At 37.8% G+C, this 21,230-nt stretch overlaps 1 protein-coding gene across 3 annotated transcripts in view; it reads left to right on the plus strand.

Annotated features, from left to right (window-relative positions):
- The first annotated feature begins 205 nt into the window (after nt 1-205).
- Nucleotides 206-21,230, plus strand: part of LOC117405937 (TBC1 domain family member 23-like) — a 28,526-nt gene continuing 7,501 nt past the window's right edge. Inside the window, exons 1-13 of one of the 3 annotated variants that reach the window (XM_034009477.3) lie at nt 206-275; nt 504-621; nt 8,211-8,322; nt 9,693-9,798; nt 13,626-13,830; nt 14,143-14,266; nt 14,842-14,966; nt 17,964-18,010; nt 18,262-18,365; nt 18,523-18,645; nt 19,619-19,711; nt 20,477-20,647; nt 21,116-21,158. In XM_034009477.3, coding sequence (XP_033865368.2) covers nt 230-275; nt 504-621; nt 8,211-8,322; nt 9,693-9,798; nt 13,626-13,830; nt 14,143-14,266; nt 14,842-14,966; nt 17,964-18,010; nt 18,262-18,365; nt 18,523-18,645; nt 19,619-19,711; nt 20,477-20,647; nt 21,116-21,158 — 1,417 coding nt within the window. In that variant the 5' untranslated portion in view covers nt 206-229. Of the gene's footprint in view, nt 276-503; nt 622-666; nt 853-8,210; nt 8,323-9,692; nt 9,799-13,625; nt 13,831-14,142; nt 14,267-14,841; nt 14,967-17,963; nt 18,011-18,261; nt 18,366-18,522; nt 18,646-19,618; nt 19,712-20,476; nt 20,648-21,115; nt 21,159-21,230 lie in introns of those variants that run through there. The other 2 variants (XM_034009478.3, XM_059030193.1) reach the window with 2 other exon arrangements.

Below are 21,230 nucleotides of genomic sequence, written 5' to 3' on the forward strand. Positions count from 1 at the left end.
CCTGTTATGACAGTGGTTTATCCAAACTACACTGTATCATATCACAAGATTTGGATTCCTAATGGAATGAAAGGCAGAGATTCCACTTGTCATATAATGTTGTGTATTTAAATGTAGACTTCCACATTTTACCACCTCAACCTGAAGCAGTGGCACAGAGTGATTCCATTCCTGTGTTTCACCATAAGAGGGTGCACGCATTGGCATTCACAAGCACCTGGACTATACAATGGTTGAAAATGTTGTATGGAATACATTCCCTTTCATCGTTATAAGTATGAACACGTTTTTTAATAGACTAAAATATGTATAAAAAATATATAAACTTGCTTTTGATACCACAATGCCTTTCACAGCCCTTAATAAAATATTAGTAAGTTAAAATGTTCTGAATACAGTATTTTGGCAAGTAGCATTTCAGTCCAGACCTTGCTTAGATAGAACTGCAGTATTACGTATTTTCTGATGGTCTGTATATTGAACTATTTCAAATATCTTTGCAGCAGAAGCGCTGTGTTCTATAGCCTTACTTCACGTCAGCCGGACTCGGTTTGCGGTAGTTTTGACGTGGACGTCAACAGCAATGGCGGAGGGAGAGGATCAGCTCCTCCAAGGCAGCTGGTAAGAAGCCTTAAAAAAACTGTCGGCAGAACCTTGGTTCACCCTAAAATATGTGCTGGAACTGTGGTGGATGTTCTGTATCCTGGTTTGTTGGAAAGAGCGGAGTATTAGGGAGTTTGTGCTCTGGGTTTGTCTGTCGGTGTGTGTGTGTCGGACAGAGCAATTGAAATTACAAGTCCCGCAGATGAGTGGGGATGAGACGGAGATAGGCTTGGGACTAGAAGAAGAAAGGTAGTCGGTGCGTTCACATCCAGATAAAGAAACGAGATTTAAAGAAAGAGACTGAAGTTATATGTGATGCTAACGTGACCGCATTCGTGTGTAGTGCAAGCTGGTTTATTGTAGTTTGAATTATTGTGAAGACAAACTGTTCGATCTAACGCTAATTATTATTATTCCAGTGGAATAGTCTTAAGAACACGCATTTGTGTTTATCATCATTGCTCATCTCTAGATCCTACTCCTACGGGTGATGATGACTATATACAGTGAAGTACCCGTATGGATTGTTGGACTTTAACTACGTCGTTACATACATCTTGCTTGCACCTTGTCACATTTCCTGGTAATATTGGCTTTTTCTCAATTGTGCTTTATATTGTAATGTACAAGAAGTTAATCGTTATAGTTGGCTGTCCACTTTGACGCCAGTTTTACTTCCTGTTTCTCAAAAAAAACAAAAACAAACAGAACACAAGAGACGTATTAAAATAGTCTTTGGAAGTACAGTAGCTAGTACTTCCTTTTTCCACGTAATTTTTTTTTGACTTACAATCTTACATTGTTTGATGCACACAATATACTGTAGCGCCTAACTAAAATAATTTAAGTTTATGAACCCCGTAAATTTCAAGTCGCCCATTAATTATTCATCGGGTATTTCCATTCACTAACCTATATTTTCAATGCAAACTCCCTTTCACGATTTTCAGTCTATAGTTTCTCATCATTTGTAGATTTCAGTTAGATCTTTAAAATTATGAATCGAAATATGATAATAATTACTCCTTTCTTAAAGTTTGCTGCCTTATTGTGTTTTTTAATTTAGATACAAATAAGGTGACAAGATTTTTAAGCCCTTAAACTGGGACAGTATGGACATATTGTGATAACTTCCAAGCTACGGTGAAGCTCTAGGGTTTTTATTTTCACTTTGGCTATGTTTGATCTAATATCAGTTTCACAAAAAATACATTGAATTGCTGATTACTGCTGCAAATCTCTCTTTCTATGCTATCCTCCAGTGTCCAATCTGCAAAACACATTCCCTGAATGAAAACATTACATATCTCAATATGTGTATTTATTAAATGGTTAATTCATAGGATATATATATATTTAAAATATTTCATTTCTTACCATTTTAATACCATGATATTTGTTCTTTTTTCCTATTGCAGTTTCTGCTTGGATTAGATAATAAGTAATTATTTTCTTCAGCCACTAATTAATCTACTATCTACTATTAAACAAGACTCCTATTTTAGATTGTGGTGGAAAGCCTAAAGGTGATGAAATGTGTTAAATATCCTTTTGAAATGTTTTAAATATCCTATCTTTTGACTGTGTGCAATAAATGAAGCCCACTGTATCACCCATAATAAGCTTCCCCACCTTTTCACAGAAAATCGGCTTTTCTGAGTTAAGTTTAGAAGCTGCCCTTACTACAGAAACAGGAATTTCTTTCTGAAATAGTTAAGTATGGTAAATAGTAATCCAGGTACTCAAACGTGTTTTTCTTAATAGTTGTATTCCCGAACTTCACCTTTAACACGTTGCAGCTGACAGGTATTGTTTAACGGAAAACAACCTGTTAAAAATAAAGTAAATAAATGGCATGATGAAAATTCTTGCCTATTCCATTATTTTCAATCTACGCAGTTTTTCTTTACCAATTTACTATTTAAAATAATTTACTAATAGCAATAGTTCGTACGTATCTGACCTGACAGCAGTAAAAAAAAAAAAAAAAAAAAAGAAAAAATTATTCCAAAAACTTATTAAACATCACTCGAGTCTCAGAATAGCAAAAATAAATAAAAAATCAACACAGTCTTCTGTAATCTGGCTCAACAAATGACATTAAAGTTGAACCCGGTATCCTCCACAATTGAAATTGGTTGTATGCCAATTGCGATCGTCTCATAATCAACCGTGTTGTTTTCAGACCGAATTTTATTGTATTTCCTAACATTTAGCTTGCATGTCTGGGCTGCACCTCCTCCACGCGAGATCAAGCTTCAGTAAAAACAGATTAGTCACGTGACTAAAGCCAGGCATGCTGGACATTGGGAGGTGCATATCCAATGACGATGATGCCACGTGACAAAGGTAGGAAGTAATAAAAAAAAAAAAACTAAACAAAAAAACGGAGTAGCCCTTATTTGAAGACCCTCGCTTCTTAATATTTGACCTGCACATTTTTGACAAAGTTTAAACGATTAAGCAAAATTAAAAACATTTGACACTTTACTAACTTTTAAACGCTAAACGATTTACACCCCTAATATGAATAGAGGCGGAAAGCAGCAGTGGTTGTGTGTTGGATACTGAAGTAGCTATACAAGTTATTAGCTCAACAGTGCTGACGAGAGTGATTCAATCTATTTGGGTATCCTAGTCACTAGCTTACTGTACCCCAGAAAGATGGAATTCAAGGTCAGCTGATACAAAGGCTTTGCAGAGAACCCCAGACGATAATGCACTAGGCTTCAGGGTCTATCTCAGTTATTTTTGTCACAGTTCCAGTAGCATGCTTAGTTAAAGTAGAAACTGCTGGCAATGGGGAGTGACGGTATTCACTCCCCATGTGGAAAAACTGTGGTGTGTTTCCAGCAGAATATTGTAGAATGATCTTGAAGTCACACAATAGTTGGGCTTTGTTAAAATGGCATGAATTGCATAGCACAAGCGTGAATGATGGATGGCTGTTTCACAGGGCTTTGTGCAGTTGGATAATTTCTTACAGCAAGTTTTCACAGAGTAATCTGCATCTAAGTGTTGACCATGGTATTTCATGGAATGTGGGTAAGAGATCATTTTTCTTGCTTAGAGTTGAAAAAACAGGTTGATTGCCTGGTGTCTTTTTCTCTTGTTGAATTGGATAATTGCTTTGTAGCACAGGGTGTGGCTAGTGACATTCAGACTATTGTAATATAATAGACAAAGGCCTGTTTGAATTTGAACTGAACTCATCAAAATGGGAGGGGTGGCACCTGAATTTCTTATATAAACAAAAGAAACAGAAAATATAAGGTTTCAATTTAAAATAAATACATACATCTACAATATATTGAAGCAAACAATTTAAGTAAAACAAGTGTTTTTGTATTTCAGGATGTTAGAGCATCCCGCAAGGTTTACAAGAAGTCTTTACGTTACCTTTGCTGTGTCCCGTGTTGTCCATATTGGAGCGTTATATTTTTAAACATATTTCGGACTCATTAGACATTTTAAATCGCACAGCATGGGTCATAAATCAGCTTAGCAATATATTTCTCAACATTTACTTTGGAGCATTTTCCAGGACAAAAAATATAAAAATAAAATCTCTTCTAAAGATCGCAGTGTATCCAGATCACGCACCTCCCTGCAACAGTGCTTCTTTTCTGTTCCCACAACACACCACCTCTTTCAATCAGAGCACCAGCATTGTTGTAGGAGGGAACACGCACTGGATACACTGCAATGTTTAGAAAAAAAGGTCTTTCTCCTGGCGAACGTTCCCAAGTAAAAGGTGAAAAAAGTGATTTACCAGGGATGAGTGAACAAACAAAAAAAAGATCTACGTTAAACAATTAGCAATGTGTTGAAACAAACATTTAGGGCCTAACTGTCTGTACTGTGGAGTGAAAGCTCTCTGCTTCATGCAAATTATTTATCACATCTGTGCATTAATGACAAAGTCTTTGTGTTCTCACATCCCTTGCTCTTAACATAATCATAAAGTTTGATTTATGATTGGGATAAAAAAAAAAAAAAAACATTTGTTAGGCATGAGAACTAAAAGGCATTTCAGAAGGCATGTCCTTTCATTACATGCAGGACAGCCGCTATGAGATCGTCCCCTTTAATAAAAATGTGCACGGATGAATCTACCGATTAATCAACTAATGCCCATAAATTAACCGATCAAAATTTGAATTGAGTGACAGACTAATTTCAATATATACTTTGGTGTGTATGTGTTTTTATTTTTAATTAATTATATTAAATTGCTTATTTAGGGGTTCTTTGCTTGGAAAAATACTAACCAGAGCTGTCAGTATAGGCTACATCAGAATGTAATATAAAGAGTGTGTGTATGTAGATATGGTTTAAACGCTGACACCTTATAGCATTTAAATGTTCATAAAAATGTACCAAAAGCACATCCCTAGTTATTACTCACTTGCAGTGTACAAAGCAGTTATGGTACAGTGCTTCACGGTTTAGGCCTACAGTAAGCTCTTGAGAAATACTGTACCTAGGCCAAGGTTTGTGTTTGGCACCTTGGCAAAAGGTGACGTGGGGGCAAATACATTTGTTTTAAATATGAAAGGTGCACAAACCATGGTGTGAGGTTGGTATGCAGTTCAGGAACTATGTGCTATTTTATTTAAAACTCGTAGGGGCTGCTGTGCCATGAATTTCACACATGGTTTTATTCTAAATAGCCTAGAGCTGCATATTATATCTCAACACTGGAGCCCTGTATACAGGTCCAAGAAAGACAGCTCCACAACAGACTGCTGACTGCTCTAGTAGTAGCCTACTGGAAAGATTACTTACAGCAGGACAGTACAAGACTTTCAGACTGTTTAATAATTATCCAAGGGCAGTCTTTCTGCAAAGTCGCTCAGTGGTGAAATAGTTTAAAGGTTTGTTATACACTCTGATTTGTTACTATGTGCCCTTTTGGATATACGGCTTTGCTTGGCATTCTTCCCTGGCACTACCGGTAAATGGAATGAATTTTCCCAGCCTAGATGTTGATGGGATTAAAAGTTACAAATCTGGTGCTGTACTTTTGAATGTGGACAATAAGTCTTGACACGCTGTCAGGTGAAACACAGTTCCCTTCTCCAGACCCTGAACCGGGGCTGCCGACAGGATCCAGCTTGCAGTTCAAATCTTGGTTTACTGAAGCAGTTCTGGAACGCCCTGGTCCATTTTCTCAGGCTGTTCTGTAATATTGCAGTATTTTTGTTCTTTCCCTCTCTTGGGTGATGTACAACTGAAATTTTAAATTCACAGTAGAATCTAAAGCAAACTTCCCGCTCAGTGACATTTATGTACACCACCTAATGTGAAATGCCAGCTGGGATCTGTTTTGTCTAGAGGTGCCTGCTTGCTGGCAAAAATACAACAAGGAGGACATTTTACATTTTAGCTTCCTTTAACCTACAATTGGCCTCCTGCTGGTTTGAAATGATGAGGCTGAAATGAAGTGACAGGAGCATGAATTTAATTTCCTAATCTTCCAGCTAATGACAAGCAGTGTCCTGAGTGACTTCCCCTTACAGCTAGTTTATGTGAAGTAATTTCTCCGCCTGCCGCATTGCTATTGTGTGGTCAGACAAGACAAAGACAGTTTCAAGGAAAGCATCCCACAACACACCCCAGTACTAGACAGGCAAGAACACCACAAGTACACTGTACACAGACAGACACACATAAACATTCTTCCAGGTGCACGCAGGTTACATGCTGTAGCACTTAATATGAAAGAAAGGGACAGTTGTGTCTTTTAGACACACTGCTACATTACTGTACAGTACCATGTAGCCTACATATGCTGGACTGACAAACTCTTGTCCTTATTCATCCCCAGATACTACATAGTACACAACACTTATGCAAACCATCAACACACATATCCAAACTAGCTGAGTGTGCAAACCCTTTCATTTTGCATTGAAGCACACCATACCATATTTAGGGCCCTGTGAAATCCACGTTGCAGAGAACACGGACGGAATTGCGGAATTCAGAGAAAAAAACGGAATTGTTTGTTTAAAAATCAGTTTAAACTAACAAAATATATATGTATATATTAAAAAAATTACATGAAACACACATCGTGGGAACGCATGAAAAAACTATTTTTGCACCTCTCAGCCACCGTACACGACCATGATTTTTAACTGTAAAAAAGCATTGCCTCTCGTGCCATTTCACTTGCTAGCTACCGTTATCGCTTGGGGGGGGGAACAACTACCTATAAGTTATTCTGAGCAGATAGTACTGTAATGACTACTGCAGAATGTAGGGGCTAGTTGCTGCATTTTTTTCTCAAGCTGTCGGAGATATTACGAAGTGCCTTTTTATTAAATTACATCAAAATATGTAGGCTTTTATTTACATTGTTTATCATGGACTATTAATGAAAACATTAAATCTATTTTGAAGTGTTATAGTTCATCTTGTGTTGAAAAGAAGAACTGCTTAAAAGCCTAGTTCCTAGTTTGTTTCTATTACATTGTGCCAATTTGTACCCTTTTTTATTAAAGCACTTTGATTAAAACCGTTTTTTTTTTGGTCATATTTGTTCATGCATTTCTAACTTCATCATTGCTGTCATTGTATCAAACACTTGTGGTTATAAAAAACAAACTAACAAATTACAGATTTTGCCATCAACCAGTATTATTTTAGAACCGGCAAGGACTACTGTCCCATCAGAAAGCTAAAGTACTGCACCTGGTAAAAATAATTTGCAGTGTCAGGCCTCCTTTTTCATTGGATATGGTTTCAAGGTGATCTGTAAAAATGCATTTTTCTTTTCCTTTTTTTTTTACACAAAAAACTGAACAATCATCTTTTTGTTTTTTCTTCTGTAATAATATTGCCTTCAAACCCTGATTGGTTAATTTACAAGAGTATTACATTTTCTCTTTGTTTGTAGAGTGAGAATCTGTTGAATGTGTTTTCAGTTTACTCAGCGCAGTGTTTATTTTGTCCTAGTACTGTACACAATGTACTGCATATACTGGTTTTGTCATTGAACAGTGCAGTGTGTAGCCCTGGAGATAACAGCTTGTGTGGGAGCTGACGCTTCAGGTCCAGGATGACAAGGTTGGATGGACTTTGACCATTCGTTGAATTTTCTTAGTGCAGTGTTTTCATGTCGTTCATCAATTCGGAATATTTGACAGTAATGGAAACATCAGTTCAGTAGTCACTAGTGATGACTGCTTCTGTTTGTATGGCAGTTTGATTCAGTTTAAAAGAATCATCTGTTTGTAGTTTGTTAAACTCCTTCTTTAAGCGTGACAGTAATAATGAAAAACATCCATCAGTTCAAGAACAAGAAAAACATGCAGACTTGGAATCATAAAGAACATTTCTATTAGCATGTAACATGAGATGTTCACAGTAACTTAATGAAAGGCTATCTATCACTGTATATACCCCCTTGTTGGAGAACCACTGGTCTAGGATACAGAGAATGAATTTACTTTAAAAACTCTTCTGCTGCAGCAGCATACAGAGCTAGATGAAGATCTAAGATGTATACAACAGACTATAGAGCTGGTAGGCAGTACTGTGGCAATTCAGTGTGAGTCTGTGCCTGACCGGGCTCACTGATCCTCTCTGTGTCTCTTCAGGGACAGAGACCTCGCTGACGCTCTGGAGTCTGGCGGCTGTGATCTGGAAACAGTGAGAAACATAATCCAGGGGAGAGAGCTGCCTTGCGACCAAAGGGCCAAAATTTGGAAGGTAAGTTGCAGGAAGTCACTATTACATTTATAGTAAAACTATTAAACTATACAAGGCAAATTAATAGAGTAGATATTGACTACTGACTATTATTGTGTTTGCAGCTTGTATTGTTTAAAGAGCAACTAAGGTTATTAAATATCACAGTAATCTTAACTAATGTATTCTTCTTGTTTAGATTTACTTTGTATATAATTTACTGTTTCAGTCTTCACATCCTCTTAACTTTTTTTAACACGTGCATGTTTAAAGCACCCCTGTAGCATCAAAAAAGCAGTCAAACATTTCTTAATACCCAGAGTGTAACCATTAGCTTGTCCCCCCATTGGTTGTAAGAAGTACCATATTTGTTCTGTGTGTGTGTGTGTGTTTTTAATGTATTTCTTACATCCACTATGTGTAGAGTGTTGTATAGTTACAACCCTAACCTAATGTATTCCTGAGGACTGTTGACCTCATAGCATCCACTCCTTTACTCATCATTCCATCAACTCGTTCATGAGAAGAAAGGGGCTGACAACACTGAATACCAAGACACATAATGGGATTTATTCCAGTGATCTGAACAGTGACAAACAATACTGCCTCGCTAATTTGAATAAACCTGCTCTGCTGTAACGTGAATCTCTTCCACTGTATTTGAACTGTAAAGCATTGATTGCAGGTCAATAAATCACCAGCGGGACGAGTTCAGTAGCAGAGATTATTTTTAGATTATTGAAATACCCCACTGACTGCTGTCGAAATGGGGTTTAACCCAAGAGCAGTGTCCCTTTTTTGCCAAGTGATAAACATGAAAGCTGATGGCAATCCTTTGAGCTAGGAGTTAATAGCTGGCTGCGATAATCTCTGTTTTTGCTAGCCTGGCTGAGGCTTTGTCTTGGAAAGCTGCCTGATTTATTGATTTGCAGCTAATTAACAAAAACGCATCTGTCTGTCATCTGAGACACTGTCTGCAGACTGTTGTTGAATAATACTGTACACATCTCCTCTACAATATTACAATAATGTGAGAACAACATATTAAGCCAATGCAGCATTTGAAAATAAAGCTGTATTGTTTGACCACTGTATACTACGATATATATCTTGCTCTTTCATATGTAAGTGTGCGGGATTGAGATCCATATGCTGCCTGCTTTGTGTTCCCCTGGTGGGGCTCAGACTACCTGAGGGATGATGGGTCAGCACTGTAGCCTTGCACTCCTTTGCTCTGAGCCCTGCTATTGCTGTCTGCTTGATGATAACTTATTAAGCAATGTCAGGTCCTCCAGACCACCAAACATTTAACCACAACACAATATCATACCTTTTCCATCTTAAAGGACATCCAGTGCTGTCTTCTAATTCACTGTTCCCTTCTGTTTTAGATTGCACTGAATGTAGCAGGGAAAGGAGACAGTCTGGCATCATGGGACAGGTCACTAGATCTGCCAGAGCAGGCCATAATTCATGACAAATGTCAACAGCTAATAGGTGAGTATGTCTTACTAACATGCCTCATGTTTTAAGTAATTGTGCACAAAATGCACCTCACCTTTTCAATTCCTTCTTAACTGTTGATTACTGAGATTTATTTTGCGTATGTTACCAAGCTTTGAGTATATTGTTATACTTATTTGGTTCTACTTCAGTTCCTAGTGATAAATATTTCAGATCCTCTAAATTGGGTACATCTTCATATTGTTGTTATTGAATATGAACATGCGCATCTGAAAGTAGTTTTGGTGTGATACTGAGCCAAAACAAACACTGAGAAATGTGATGTTTTTCAACAGCCCCAAACCACAAAATAAAAGGCAGTCTGACTCCCTATAGTAATCTTTCTATTATTTTCATGTCAGAACAGGATGTAGAGCTTACTGTCTGGAACGGTGTATTCTATCAGTATTGTGCCATATATGAGGAATGACCAAATAACTTCCTGAGACACTGTGCAGCTCTGTGTTGGAAAAGGTAATTCCTTATGAGAGGCATAAGACTGATATAACATTCCAGACAGTAACCCTTTTCTGCCACATGTTTGCATTTAACTGTCCAGTGAGACAGATTTAGAATCTCTTTCCATCTGCACTGCAAACAGTTAAACAGTCGACAGGCACAGAGTGTCAGCAACAGTAGTATGATTTTAATTGAAACTGTAAACTAGGACATAAATCCAGCTGCTTGCTTTAATTGTGACAAGAAAACTATTGCATTAAAAATTAAGATTTTTATATTTTGGATTTTACATCATTTTGTGTGGTAGGCTTTGCTTTTAGGTATTTCTACAGACATAAATGGCATGTTGCTGTTGGTGTGTTTATTTTAAGTTAAAACTTGCTCTCCAGCAGCACAGAAAGCTGATATTTTCTCCTCAAAGCGCACCAGGGTGAGGTCACCGGATCCCTTCCAGCGATCACAGTGCACAGAGCAGGCAGCATGTGGAGGCAGAACGCTTCATTGCTCAATTGCTGGCAACAGCCCACTCTTAATGCAGACAGTCTCTGAATAAAACAAACCAAATCTGAGACTTTTAATAAAACCTGCTTCTTCAGTTGTAGAGACTGGGGCACTTTACTTCATCAGTAATACAATCACCACTGATGCTGTTCGAGTTAATTGCTGTTAGCATTGCATTAGTTTGATAGATTATCCTTGTTGTTATAAAGATTATATTCTATATATATATAGCAGTTCAGTATGTTAGTATACAGTAGCTCCTCACATAAATTGTCTTTCATTTTTGTTACAATGTGCTTTTTTAAATATTTAAACAAAAAAAAAAAAAATAAACAGTATTACCTAACAGCTATATAGCTATATATGTACTATATTAGAGCTATATACTGTATGTACTATGGCATTCTGAATAAATGCATAAATGAAAATGTGCTTATTATTATTATTATTATTATTATTATTATTATTATTATTATTTTGTACATTTCATATCAATTACACAGATATTGGATGTAAATTAGCTTTTGCATTTCTTTACTGGCTTTAACCATTGTTCAAACAAGCTTAGCCCACATTATGCTTCTCCAAAATCGACTGCTGGCAATAATAATATGGGTCTTCATCTGTTAGGTTTGGCAAAACAATCAATAACTTTACTCTCCGTTCCCAGTTCACATTCCGTTGTTTTTTCATTTTTATTTCTCTAATGCCATTTTCATGTTCCAAGTCTAAAAAGTCCTCATTACTATCTTCACTCACGTACACTTTTGTCTGTTTAAGTGAAATTTCAAACTCAAACTCCAGGGAACTGATGACAACATTCCCATAATATAAGAGACAAACATTTTAGCTTTTTGAACAAAGCATAACAAGAGCAAAAACCAAATCCTATTACTAAATTAACAATCAATTGAAATATTATTAAACATGTATCAATTAGGAAGAAATTTAAGTGGCATAAACAATGATAAGTGTTGCATCGGTAAAACAATTATCCACAGTTTCTCGTGCCTAGCGGCAGTCGAAACAGTTATTAATGTTACAGATATATAGTTGTAGCTGACAATTTTATATTCTTATCAGTTTTTGAGGTTGTGAAATCATTGGTCGCACACATGAGTCTAAAACTAAATTAATGGTCACGTTAACAACTTTTTTGGTGTCACATGCAACCAAACTGGGCGCACCATAGAGCCCTGAGATTAGAGCAGCTTAGTTTGTGGAGGATAATATATCAAATAATAAATACAAAATCTGTAGGTCGTGAATACTCCTGCAACTTTGAAATTGTACATAAACTCTGTATCAGATGGTAAACCTTGAGGTACTTGTATATTTGTTTGTCTGTCACAGATGCCACCATAGTACATGATATTATGTGTTAAAAGTACTTAAGTTCTATGCATTACCTACCTACAGATTAAAACAACTAATGAAATAATTTTACCGGTGCACAAATCGCATTTGATTTTGGACTGAAGCAAAACTGCATTTGTAATTGCCCTTTGTCAAAGTAGTTTACTTCTTAGGCAGTGGATCTGAATACCAACCTAAAATTGTATAAACCTGGTATTTTGCAGACTTATTTTTATTGTGCGTAAGGGATTCAATAAATCAACCATGAGGTAAAAAGGTAGCAGGATTAAAAGGTGCTAGTATTAAGATCTGCCACTGTTTAGATCAGTAAAATTGATCAACTCATCATATTGGTATGTCTTTCCGGGGGTAGAACACTGAAGAGGTATGTATTATTATTATTATTATTATTATTATTATTATTAATAATAATAATAATAATAATAATAATAATAATAATAATAATAATAATAATAATAATAATAATAATAATAATAATAATAATAATAAGTCATTTAGCAGACGCTTTTATCCAAAGCAACTTAGAGACTAGGGATGAACTGTGCATCAACAACAACTGCTGCAGAGTCACTTGCAATAGGACCTCGGTTTTACGTCTCGTGCACTTGTATTCCTGTAGATCGTATGATTTATTAAACAGAATGATCAGTTTTTTTAGCTTTCTATCTGGTAATGCATCATTCGTTCAATTTATATAATTCAACCCAAGAACACTGACAAATTCACTAATGCATAAAATCAAACTTGATGAACTTCAAACAATATTTCATGTCACTGGCATAAAATTAAAAATACTTGGATAGGTGAGTGCAGATTTTTTTAATGCAACTTCATCATTTATTTATGAAGGGAAAGGCATGCAAGTTCCTTATAAATACAGTTTAGTTGGTATATTATTTATTTCTTAGCAGACGCCCTTATCCAGGGCGATTGTTACAAGATATCACATTATTTTTACAAACAATTACATTCTTTTTTACACATTATTTTTACATACAATTACCCATTTATACAGTTGGGTTTTTACTGGCGCAATCTAGGTAAAGTACCTTGGGTACAGCAGCAGTGACCCTCACCTGGGATTGAATCCACAACACTCCGGTCAAGAGTCCAGGGCCCTAACCACTACTCCACACTGCAGACTACTTAACAGCTACTTAAATAGGCTATTTTGCCTTTCACCAGTCGAGGCCTGGGTTCGAATGTGGCTTGTGTCATAAGTGAAATAGCAGCCTCATTTGAATTTATTTTTCAGTCAAAAGACATTGTTTCCTAAGTTACCCAATGGTAATCTCTTTGCAACATTGAAAGTCAAATTATCAAGGTGTTAAGTCATGTATCAAACACCTGCATCAGCAGATAGAAAATCAGTAGCAAAAGTTGCTGGACTGTGGGGATGCTGTTGTGAAGAACAAGCCAGAAGATCTCATGCTGAAGTATAGTTCTGTGTGCAGATTGGTCATTAACTCTTTCTCACTGTTCAGACCTGCAGCCGGTGCCAGAGGAGGAGAAGCCTGCTCTGCTGGTGGATGTGGAGTCGGTCATAACGTTTTACTGCAAGTCCCGGAACATCACCTTCAAACAGAACCTGAACTGGCCAGAGCTCCTGAAGCCACTGCTGAGTCTGCAGCTGTCCCGCAGTGACCTGTATAACTGCTTCTACGCCATCATGAACAAATACATTCCCAGGTACACACCATGGCTTTTTGTAGATGAAAAATCAGGGCTCTTTTTTGTTTGTTATACCCCACTGGGGATTCATGTCCTGGTGACTTTTTGGGTTTTGCATATACAGTATCTAGAGAATGCTTATTTTACAATTAGCTCTAGATTTAAGATATTTTATATTTACCAGTGCTGTCTGCCACCCAGGAACAGTCCTTAACAGTTATTTATAACAGGCTATAGTGTAATGAGAACATGTAACAAAGGCATGTCTACATTTGACTGAAGTTACATTACTAGTCTTGTGATGCTCAGTAGAATTGCTGTTTCTGACAGGGACTGCGTTTCAAATGGTCGTCCGTTTCACCTGTTCCGGCTGCTGCTGCAGTACCACGAGCCTGAGCTTTGTTCCTTCCTGGATACCAAGAAGATCACCCCTGACTCCTACGCCATGAACTGGGTACCTGAGACCAACATCTAGCCTGTTTTTCTCTTTGGATCTCAGATCTTTCTGTGATCTCATGCTCTCCCTCTCTCTTCAAAATCCAGGGCATACATTACCGTGTTTGTTTTGTTGTCTGATGTATCAAACAATAGAATATGTAGTAGCTATCAGAAATAATAAAAAAAGAACCATGTCACTAGGTTCATTAGTGTTAACTAGTGTCTGAAATATATAAAACAAATTAGGTTTTACAGGAGCATGTTTAGAAAGTAATAATTGCTCCCTGCACACCCTTATCAATATTACTTGATTAATCAGCTCGATTTTAAATCAGGCCCTATAGATTATCTGACCGGTCAGTAATTCCTGGTAAATTCGGGGGGGTTAAACCTCTTCCAGGCTAACCAGCATGTGTGGTTTTACCATACCATATCATACCAGTTTAATTTATATAGCATCCTTCAAGAATAAGCATCATAGGGAATCACAATAGCTGCACAGAGCCATCTTATGCTTGCTCTTTATCATTAGTGAGCCGGCTGGTGTGGCTGTTGTCCCGATGCCTCCTGACTCTCTTTATTCTTCTCCAGCTGGGAAGCATGTTTGCAGGGCAGTGTTTGCCAGAAGTGACCCAGGCCATGTGGGACGTGTATTTGCAGCAGGCTGATCCGTTCCTCATCTTCTTCTTAATGCTCATCATGCTCGTCAATGCAAAGTAGGTACCCAGTAGAGCAAGACTCCCAGTGCTCCATCTATGTACACCAGTGTTGTGGATCTCATACAATATATGATATTAAAAATATATATATATATATATATATATATATATATATATATATATATATATATATATATATATATATATATATATATATATAATTTTATGTTAGTATTACAATCAAATCATTTTTTTTAACCAATTAGGATGAAAACTCTCAGCTCTGAATAGACTTTTTTTCTATACACAGAAGTGTTCAAGAATCCTTCACGATCTTTTGAAATTGCTAGATCCAGAAAATTAACATGATCTTTACTATATGCAAGACATAATTTTAGATTATTATTAGTACTGTTAATATATTCATGAAATCACAAGGGTTCAGTTTCTGTACCTGACCAAATAAGAACATCATCAGTATAACACCCCCACCACTTGATTTTGTTCAAAAAAACATTAGAGGATTTGTAGATAGATTGATTCTCCCAAAAGCCCCAAAATAAATTGGCATAATTAATGTGCTTGCTAAGGCTGCCACCTTTGAAACGTGTAAATGCCAGTTTAGTTTACTCGTAATACACATTTAGAAAATCCATAAACTTAAACCACCACCAAGCAGCTGTCATCGCTTTTCCTGATGTATATTTTTGTATTGCGTTGCAATCGCATAATGACTTAATGGTATTCCGATTTAATTATTAAAGAACCTAGCTCTTTTTCTCGCAAAGACTGACTGTAGATGTATTTTTTTTAAAAGAATTGCTTGGTAGTACTGGTATGCAAGCCCATGTTTTGAAATTAGCCCACAAAGCACCTCACCAAACTTCTTGCCAAATGAATACTCAGAGGCTGAGCTGTGGAGTGTAAATTGCCTTGCTTTATATCGTGATAGTCAGTGTCAATATTTTAAAATAATTATGTTTTCATCTCTATTTGGAAAAGGAGACTGTGTAGGAAAAAGGTAGACGAAGTTCAATCAAGAGGAATTGTTGTTGTTTCAAATGATGGTATTTAACCAACCAGTACGATTGCTAATAATATTTAAGTAAGGCCATTTTTGCCAAAATAAAATAATTTGTATTCTTAGTTTGCTTGGGCAAGTTAACGGTAGATTTGCAAAATGTTTGATAAATGTGAAACTTAACCAGCAGTTGGTGTGTGTTTTAATAACCATCAAGTTTTCCAAATGCCCTGTATTTCAAAATATTGCCATCTACTTTGCCAGATGAGCCGCCTAAAATAGTTATTTCAAAAATCAAAAATAAAAAAAAATAGTTTTTACAGTGCTCGTATGTTCCAGTGAATAGTATTCAAAATGTTTATTTTCTTACAGTGAAATAGCGGCAATTTCCACAGTTCGTTACGTATGTAAGTCAAGTAAAACATTCCTTCTCTGAGGGCATTTCGTTTCCAGACTTTCCATGGACGCCATGAAACGTGATGGACCAATCGGTTTCCAGCTTCTAGGTGATGTTGGTGATGAAGGCCGAACTGTACAATTATATACCTGAGTCATTAACCGTACAGAAGATTTATGAAGTTATATAACTGTTTTGTTTTTTTTGTTTTTTTAAACAAACAACCTACATTTTCTATGTAAGATTATCTTTTTTTACTCTTAAGTTTACGAAATACAGTGAGTATATGTTATAGCATTGTAAAATGTCTTCTGCATTGACTTAGATCGATCTGAAACCTAGCATATAACTAATTCAGGAAACGATATTTGCATTGCACATTAATTAATATGACTGTTAATTATTTTATTTTTATGTGCTTTGTTTTTCTGATTCAGTTTTTATTAAATGAAAAATATCACTGTATGAGCTACAAGATGTACCGGTCAGATCTTTTGCTGCATAATCAGTTGCTGTAAAACTGCGGTCTAGTATTATTGACTGTTTACACACAACATGTATATATAGATAAAAAGTACACTCACATACACAAAAAAAAAACACATAAACACACACGCACGTACAAATACGCATAAACACATACTGTGATTGTCTGTCTGTTTAAATAGGCACGGTACTAAAGATGATTAAAGACAAAGGTTCTTCATTTTAAATATATAGATTTCCCATAGTAGCCCATGCTAATTGCCTAAGGAAGTGGTATGTCGGTTTTTGCTAATCTGTATTAATAAAATGAATAAGAAATATCCAAAACCGTTTGTGTATATAAATATAATTTGAAGACAAATGTGATTTTCCGTTTCAACATTACTCTTTTCCATTTGAGATGTCCATGTTTTTCCATTTCATACACCTATTAATTGATATTTATGTACTGGACTTTTACTTTCAAACTACGTTGTTTATGTAAATGTATACATAAAATACATAAACAATATTTATGTACCCACCCGCGCTGGGGGAGGACCCCCATACCCCCCTGCACCCGCGCTGGGGGAGGACCCCCATACCCCCCCTGCACCCGCGCTGGGGGAGGACCCCCATACCCCCCCTGCACCCGCGCTGGGGGAGGACCCCCATACCCCCCCTGCACCCGCGCTGGGGGAGGACCCCCATACCCCCCCCTGCACCTGCGCTGGGGGAGGACCCCCATACCCCCCTGCACCCGCGCTGGGGGAGGACCCCCATACCCCCCTGCACCCGCGCTGGGGGAGGACCCCCATACCCCCTTGCACCCACGCTGGGGGAGGACCCCCATACCCCCCCTGCACCCGCGCTGGGGGAGGACCACCATACCCCCCCTGCACCCGCGCTGGGGGAGGACCCCCATACCCCCCTGCTCCCGCGCTGGGGGAGGACCCCCATACCCCCCTGCCTTCTACTTAGGACTTGTAGCCTCCTACTTTAAATGAAAATGAAAAGACTGCTTACTAGTTTTGCAAAGTCAGGTTTTTATTCCACTTGTGGTCCTCAAAATTACATTTTGTGCTGTTTTAAAGGTCCATTACAATATTGCAACTGTTTTAAAACTATTATTTTTGCTAACCTGGTCTGTGTGTGTGTGTTTTCCCATCAGAGATAATATTCTGTCGCAAGAAGGAGATGGTAAAGAGGAACTCATACGTAAGTCTGATCCTTTATCCAACTCACGAAAAACATGTTTTAGACATGTAATAACATAGGGAGTATGTTTTAATGATCTAAATAACATCATCCCACTCCCCAGTTTTTAATATGAAAGATAAGAGATGCAACAATGAGGCTGTGTTCAGAGATTAAGAAAACAAGCATTCTGGCTGCACTGTGAGAGCTAGTTAGCTTTGCTGTATTGATCAATGGGAAGGATGCTGATGTGCGTATTTCCTGTGCTTCAGAGATGCTGGAAACCTCGCCAGCTCATCTGGAGGTTGAAGACATGGAGGATCTCTTCTCCCTGGCTCAGTATTACTACAGCAAGACGCCGCTGTCTTTGAGAAAGGTACAAACCCCAAAGTTAAACCAGTGCTACAGTAACCTGAGATTTGTATTATTTGGCCAATATGCAAGAATGTTATTTAAAGTAAATAGCATTTTTTCTTTTCTTGAACTCTGTTAATGTTAATTTTTTCCTTCCCTTATTACCTTGATCTTTGTAGGATAATCAGAACCTGTTTGGCAGCAGTCTGGTGGCACTGAAAGATGAGGAGATGGACCTGAGCCAAGCTCTGTGCCTGCCTGTCTCGGTACCAGAGATCCTGCAGGCAAACCAGCTACAGGGGGTGAGTCTGGACAGTCTGTCATTTCTTGACAGTTAGGAGTCCAACAGTCACTGAAGAGATGTGTCATTCAAGTGCAACTCACTTTTTTAGCAGAGTATAGGTAGGGCTTCTGATTTCGGTTTTAACCGATAAAACCCAATAACCGCCCCTCCCCCCCACCCCCCCACCGATACAAAGAAAATAAATAAATGGGTGGATAGCCAATAAACACTGGAAAACACAGGAAAAACTATAGAAATGGTTAATCAATTCACGTTGACTTTACCCAATAAAAAATAAAACTTACTACAAAAATAATAAATACATTTCCCAGTGCTGCGGGGCAATGTCCCGCCTTCCTGGCTTGTATCTATCATTGATTCGTTCTGAATACTTTAAACCCACCCCAACTACTGAGTGGCAGCACATTCCTACATTTCTATTGGAGACTCTGCTTGCGAGATTTAAAACGAGATTACAATCAGGAATGGAGGCTTGTTAGCGGGATTTAAAGCTGTATTACAGTTGAATTGTGGCGAAATGTAAAAAAAATGCCTGCACACAAAAAACCCAGAAGAATGTCCCTGTGACCATAGGGATTTCGTTGTGGAAGACAGCTAAGGAAAGAAGGTACAACTTAAGTGTGCAAGTACTGTCGAGTTACTATACATATTTTGACAGAAAAAAAAGTGGGCTTCTGACCTTAAGTGGTGGAAATCAGCTTGAATCTTGCACAATAACATATACTCCTAGATTTTGTAATACATGGTTAAATAAGAACAATTAAATGGTATCTCGGGGTATAAGGAGAAACCTGTATGTGTCACACTTCCATTTTGTACATATGGTGTTCAGTATGTAGGTCATGGTGATCTGCTTTTCCATGCTGCTGATAGATCTAATTGATAGTGATGTATGATACAAACAGACTTGTTAGCCTGTGCTCAGTCATAATCGTGGCTTGTATTGAACAGTCTGTTGATTTCCACTGCAGGATAGTGTGCGGTTCTTTGTGGTGGATTGCCGGCCTGCTGAGCAGTACAACGCAGGACACCTCTCCACGGCTTTCCACCTGGACTCAGACCTGGTAAATACAGCTGCTGCTCAGAGAAAGTGGGGTTGATGCTATATACAAAGAGCACCAGTAGACTGGTCCTGCTTTCTCTTGTTTTTAAAATGTGCTAGACCTTGAATGACTTGGTAATCTGCAAACACATACCAGAATACAGGAGCCTAGTTTTGTGAAATGTACAGGTGATTTTCTAATTTAAAAAAAAATAGGATTTAATTCAAGACTAGTACTTACAAAAATAAGATAATGCCTCTTATCTTTATGTGAACCTTTTTATTGTTGGAATTAGTTATTAAAGGACGAATACAGTGCTGATATGATTCCTAAAAGCTTCTTCACAAACCACAAAAACAGGATGTTTTGAAAGCATTACCAATAAATCACATGATGGTCATGTTGTGTTCAAAATCCAGTATTAATGGCTTAAACATGAACCACTAAATACAAAGATGATGATGATTTGGGCAGGGTTCTGTATACAGGTTACTACAAATTTGAACCTAAAATATCTTGTTGGTCTTGTTTTATTTCTCTGTTTTTCTGGCTCTGCATTGCTGCGGCTGGTGTCATCCATAGCTACAAAAGGCTCAATCAGCATTTGGGTAACAATCTAGTCAAGTAGACAAACATTTCAAGCTAGTGCCATCTTCAGTACACTGAAACATTTGTCCACTTATCTTAGTTTCTTATAGAATGCTGCAATGTTGAAAATGCAGTCTCCTGTACCGGTCACGGCTGTGACTGGGAATGAAGTGGATGGTGTTTGTGTTTGTGTTGCAGATGCTGCAGAACCCCGCTGAGTTTGCCCTGTCGGTGAAGTCTCTGCTGGAGGCCCAGAAGCAGTCCCTGGAGTCTGGCTCCATCGCCAGCGGGGAGCACCTGTGCTTCATGGGTAGCGGCCGGGAGGAGGAGGACATGTACATGAACATGGTGCTGGCTCACTTCCTGCAGGTAGGGCAGGCAGAGCGGCGGGGAGGGAGGCAGGGGAAGCTAGTGTAACCTACACTATTTTCTGTGTTGCCCTGGCACAATTCTTACCCCTTTTAAACAAGAATCATTTATATAGTGATTGGGACACTCGCTTGTGGTGTGCAAGGTTTCAATTTCACACCCATTCTGAGAAAACTACTGACAGTGATCACCAACTCTGTTTGTACCACGGCTATAGAAATATCCTAATTGAGGCGCAGTGCACTAAAGTGAAGCTTTCTGTCTGCTCTGTAACTCGCAGAGTAAGTCCATTTCTGTGAAGTGGCTTATCTATAGTAACTTTTTATTGTGGGTTAATAAGCTAGGAAGGACATCAGGCTTACTTGTATGTTTTATAAATGAAATGTTACAAACCTAGAAAGTGACAGAAGTATGCTTTTCGGGAAATGTTCATTAGTCATGTTTTCATATTTTCAATTTTCATTGCAGAAAAACAAGGAGTATGTCAGTATTGCAAAGGGAGGGTTTATGGGTAAGTTCTTTTTCCCTTGCTTGTTAGTTTGGAGACTTGATGGTTAACATTGACTAAGTGACCCTTTTTGAT

Source organism: Acipenser ruthenus, chromosome 9 (genome assembly GCF_902713425.1).
Source record: "Acipenser ruthenus chromosome 9, fAciRut3.2 maternal haplotype, whole genome shotgun sequence".
Taxonomy (NCBI): Eukaryota; Metazoa; Chordata; class Actinopteri; order Acipenseriformes; family Acipenseridae; genus Acipenser; species Acipenser ruthenus.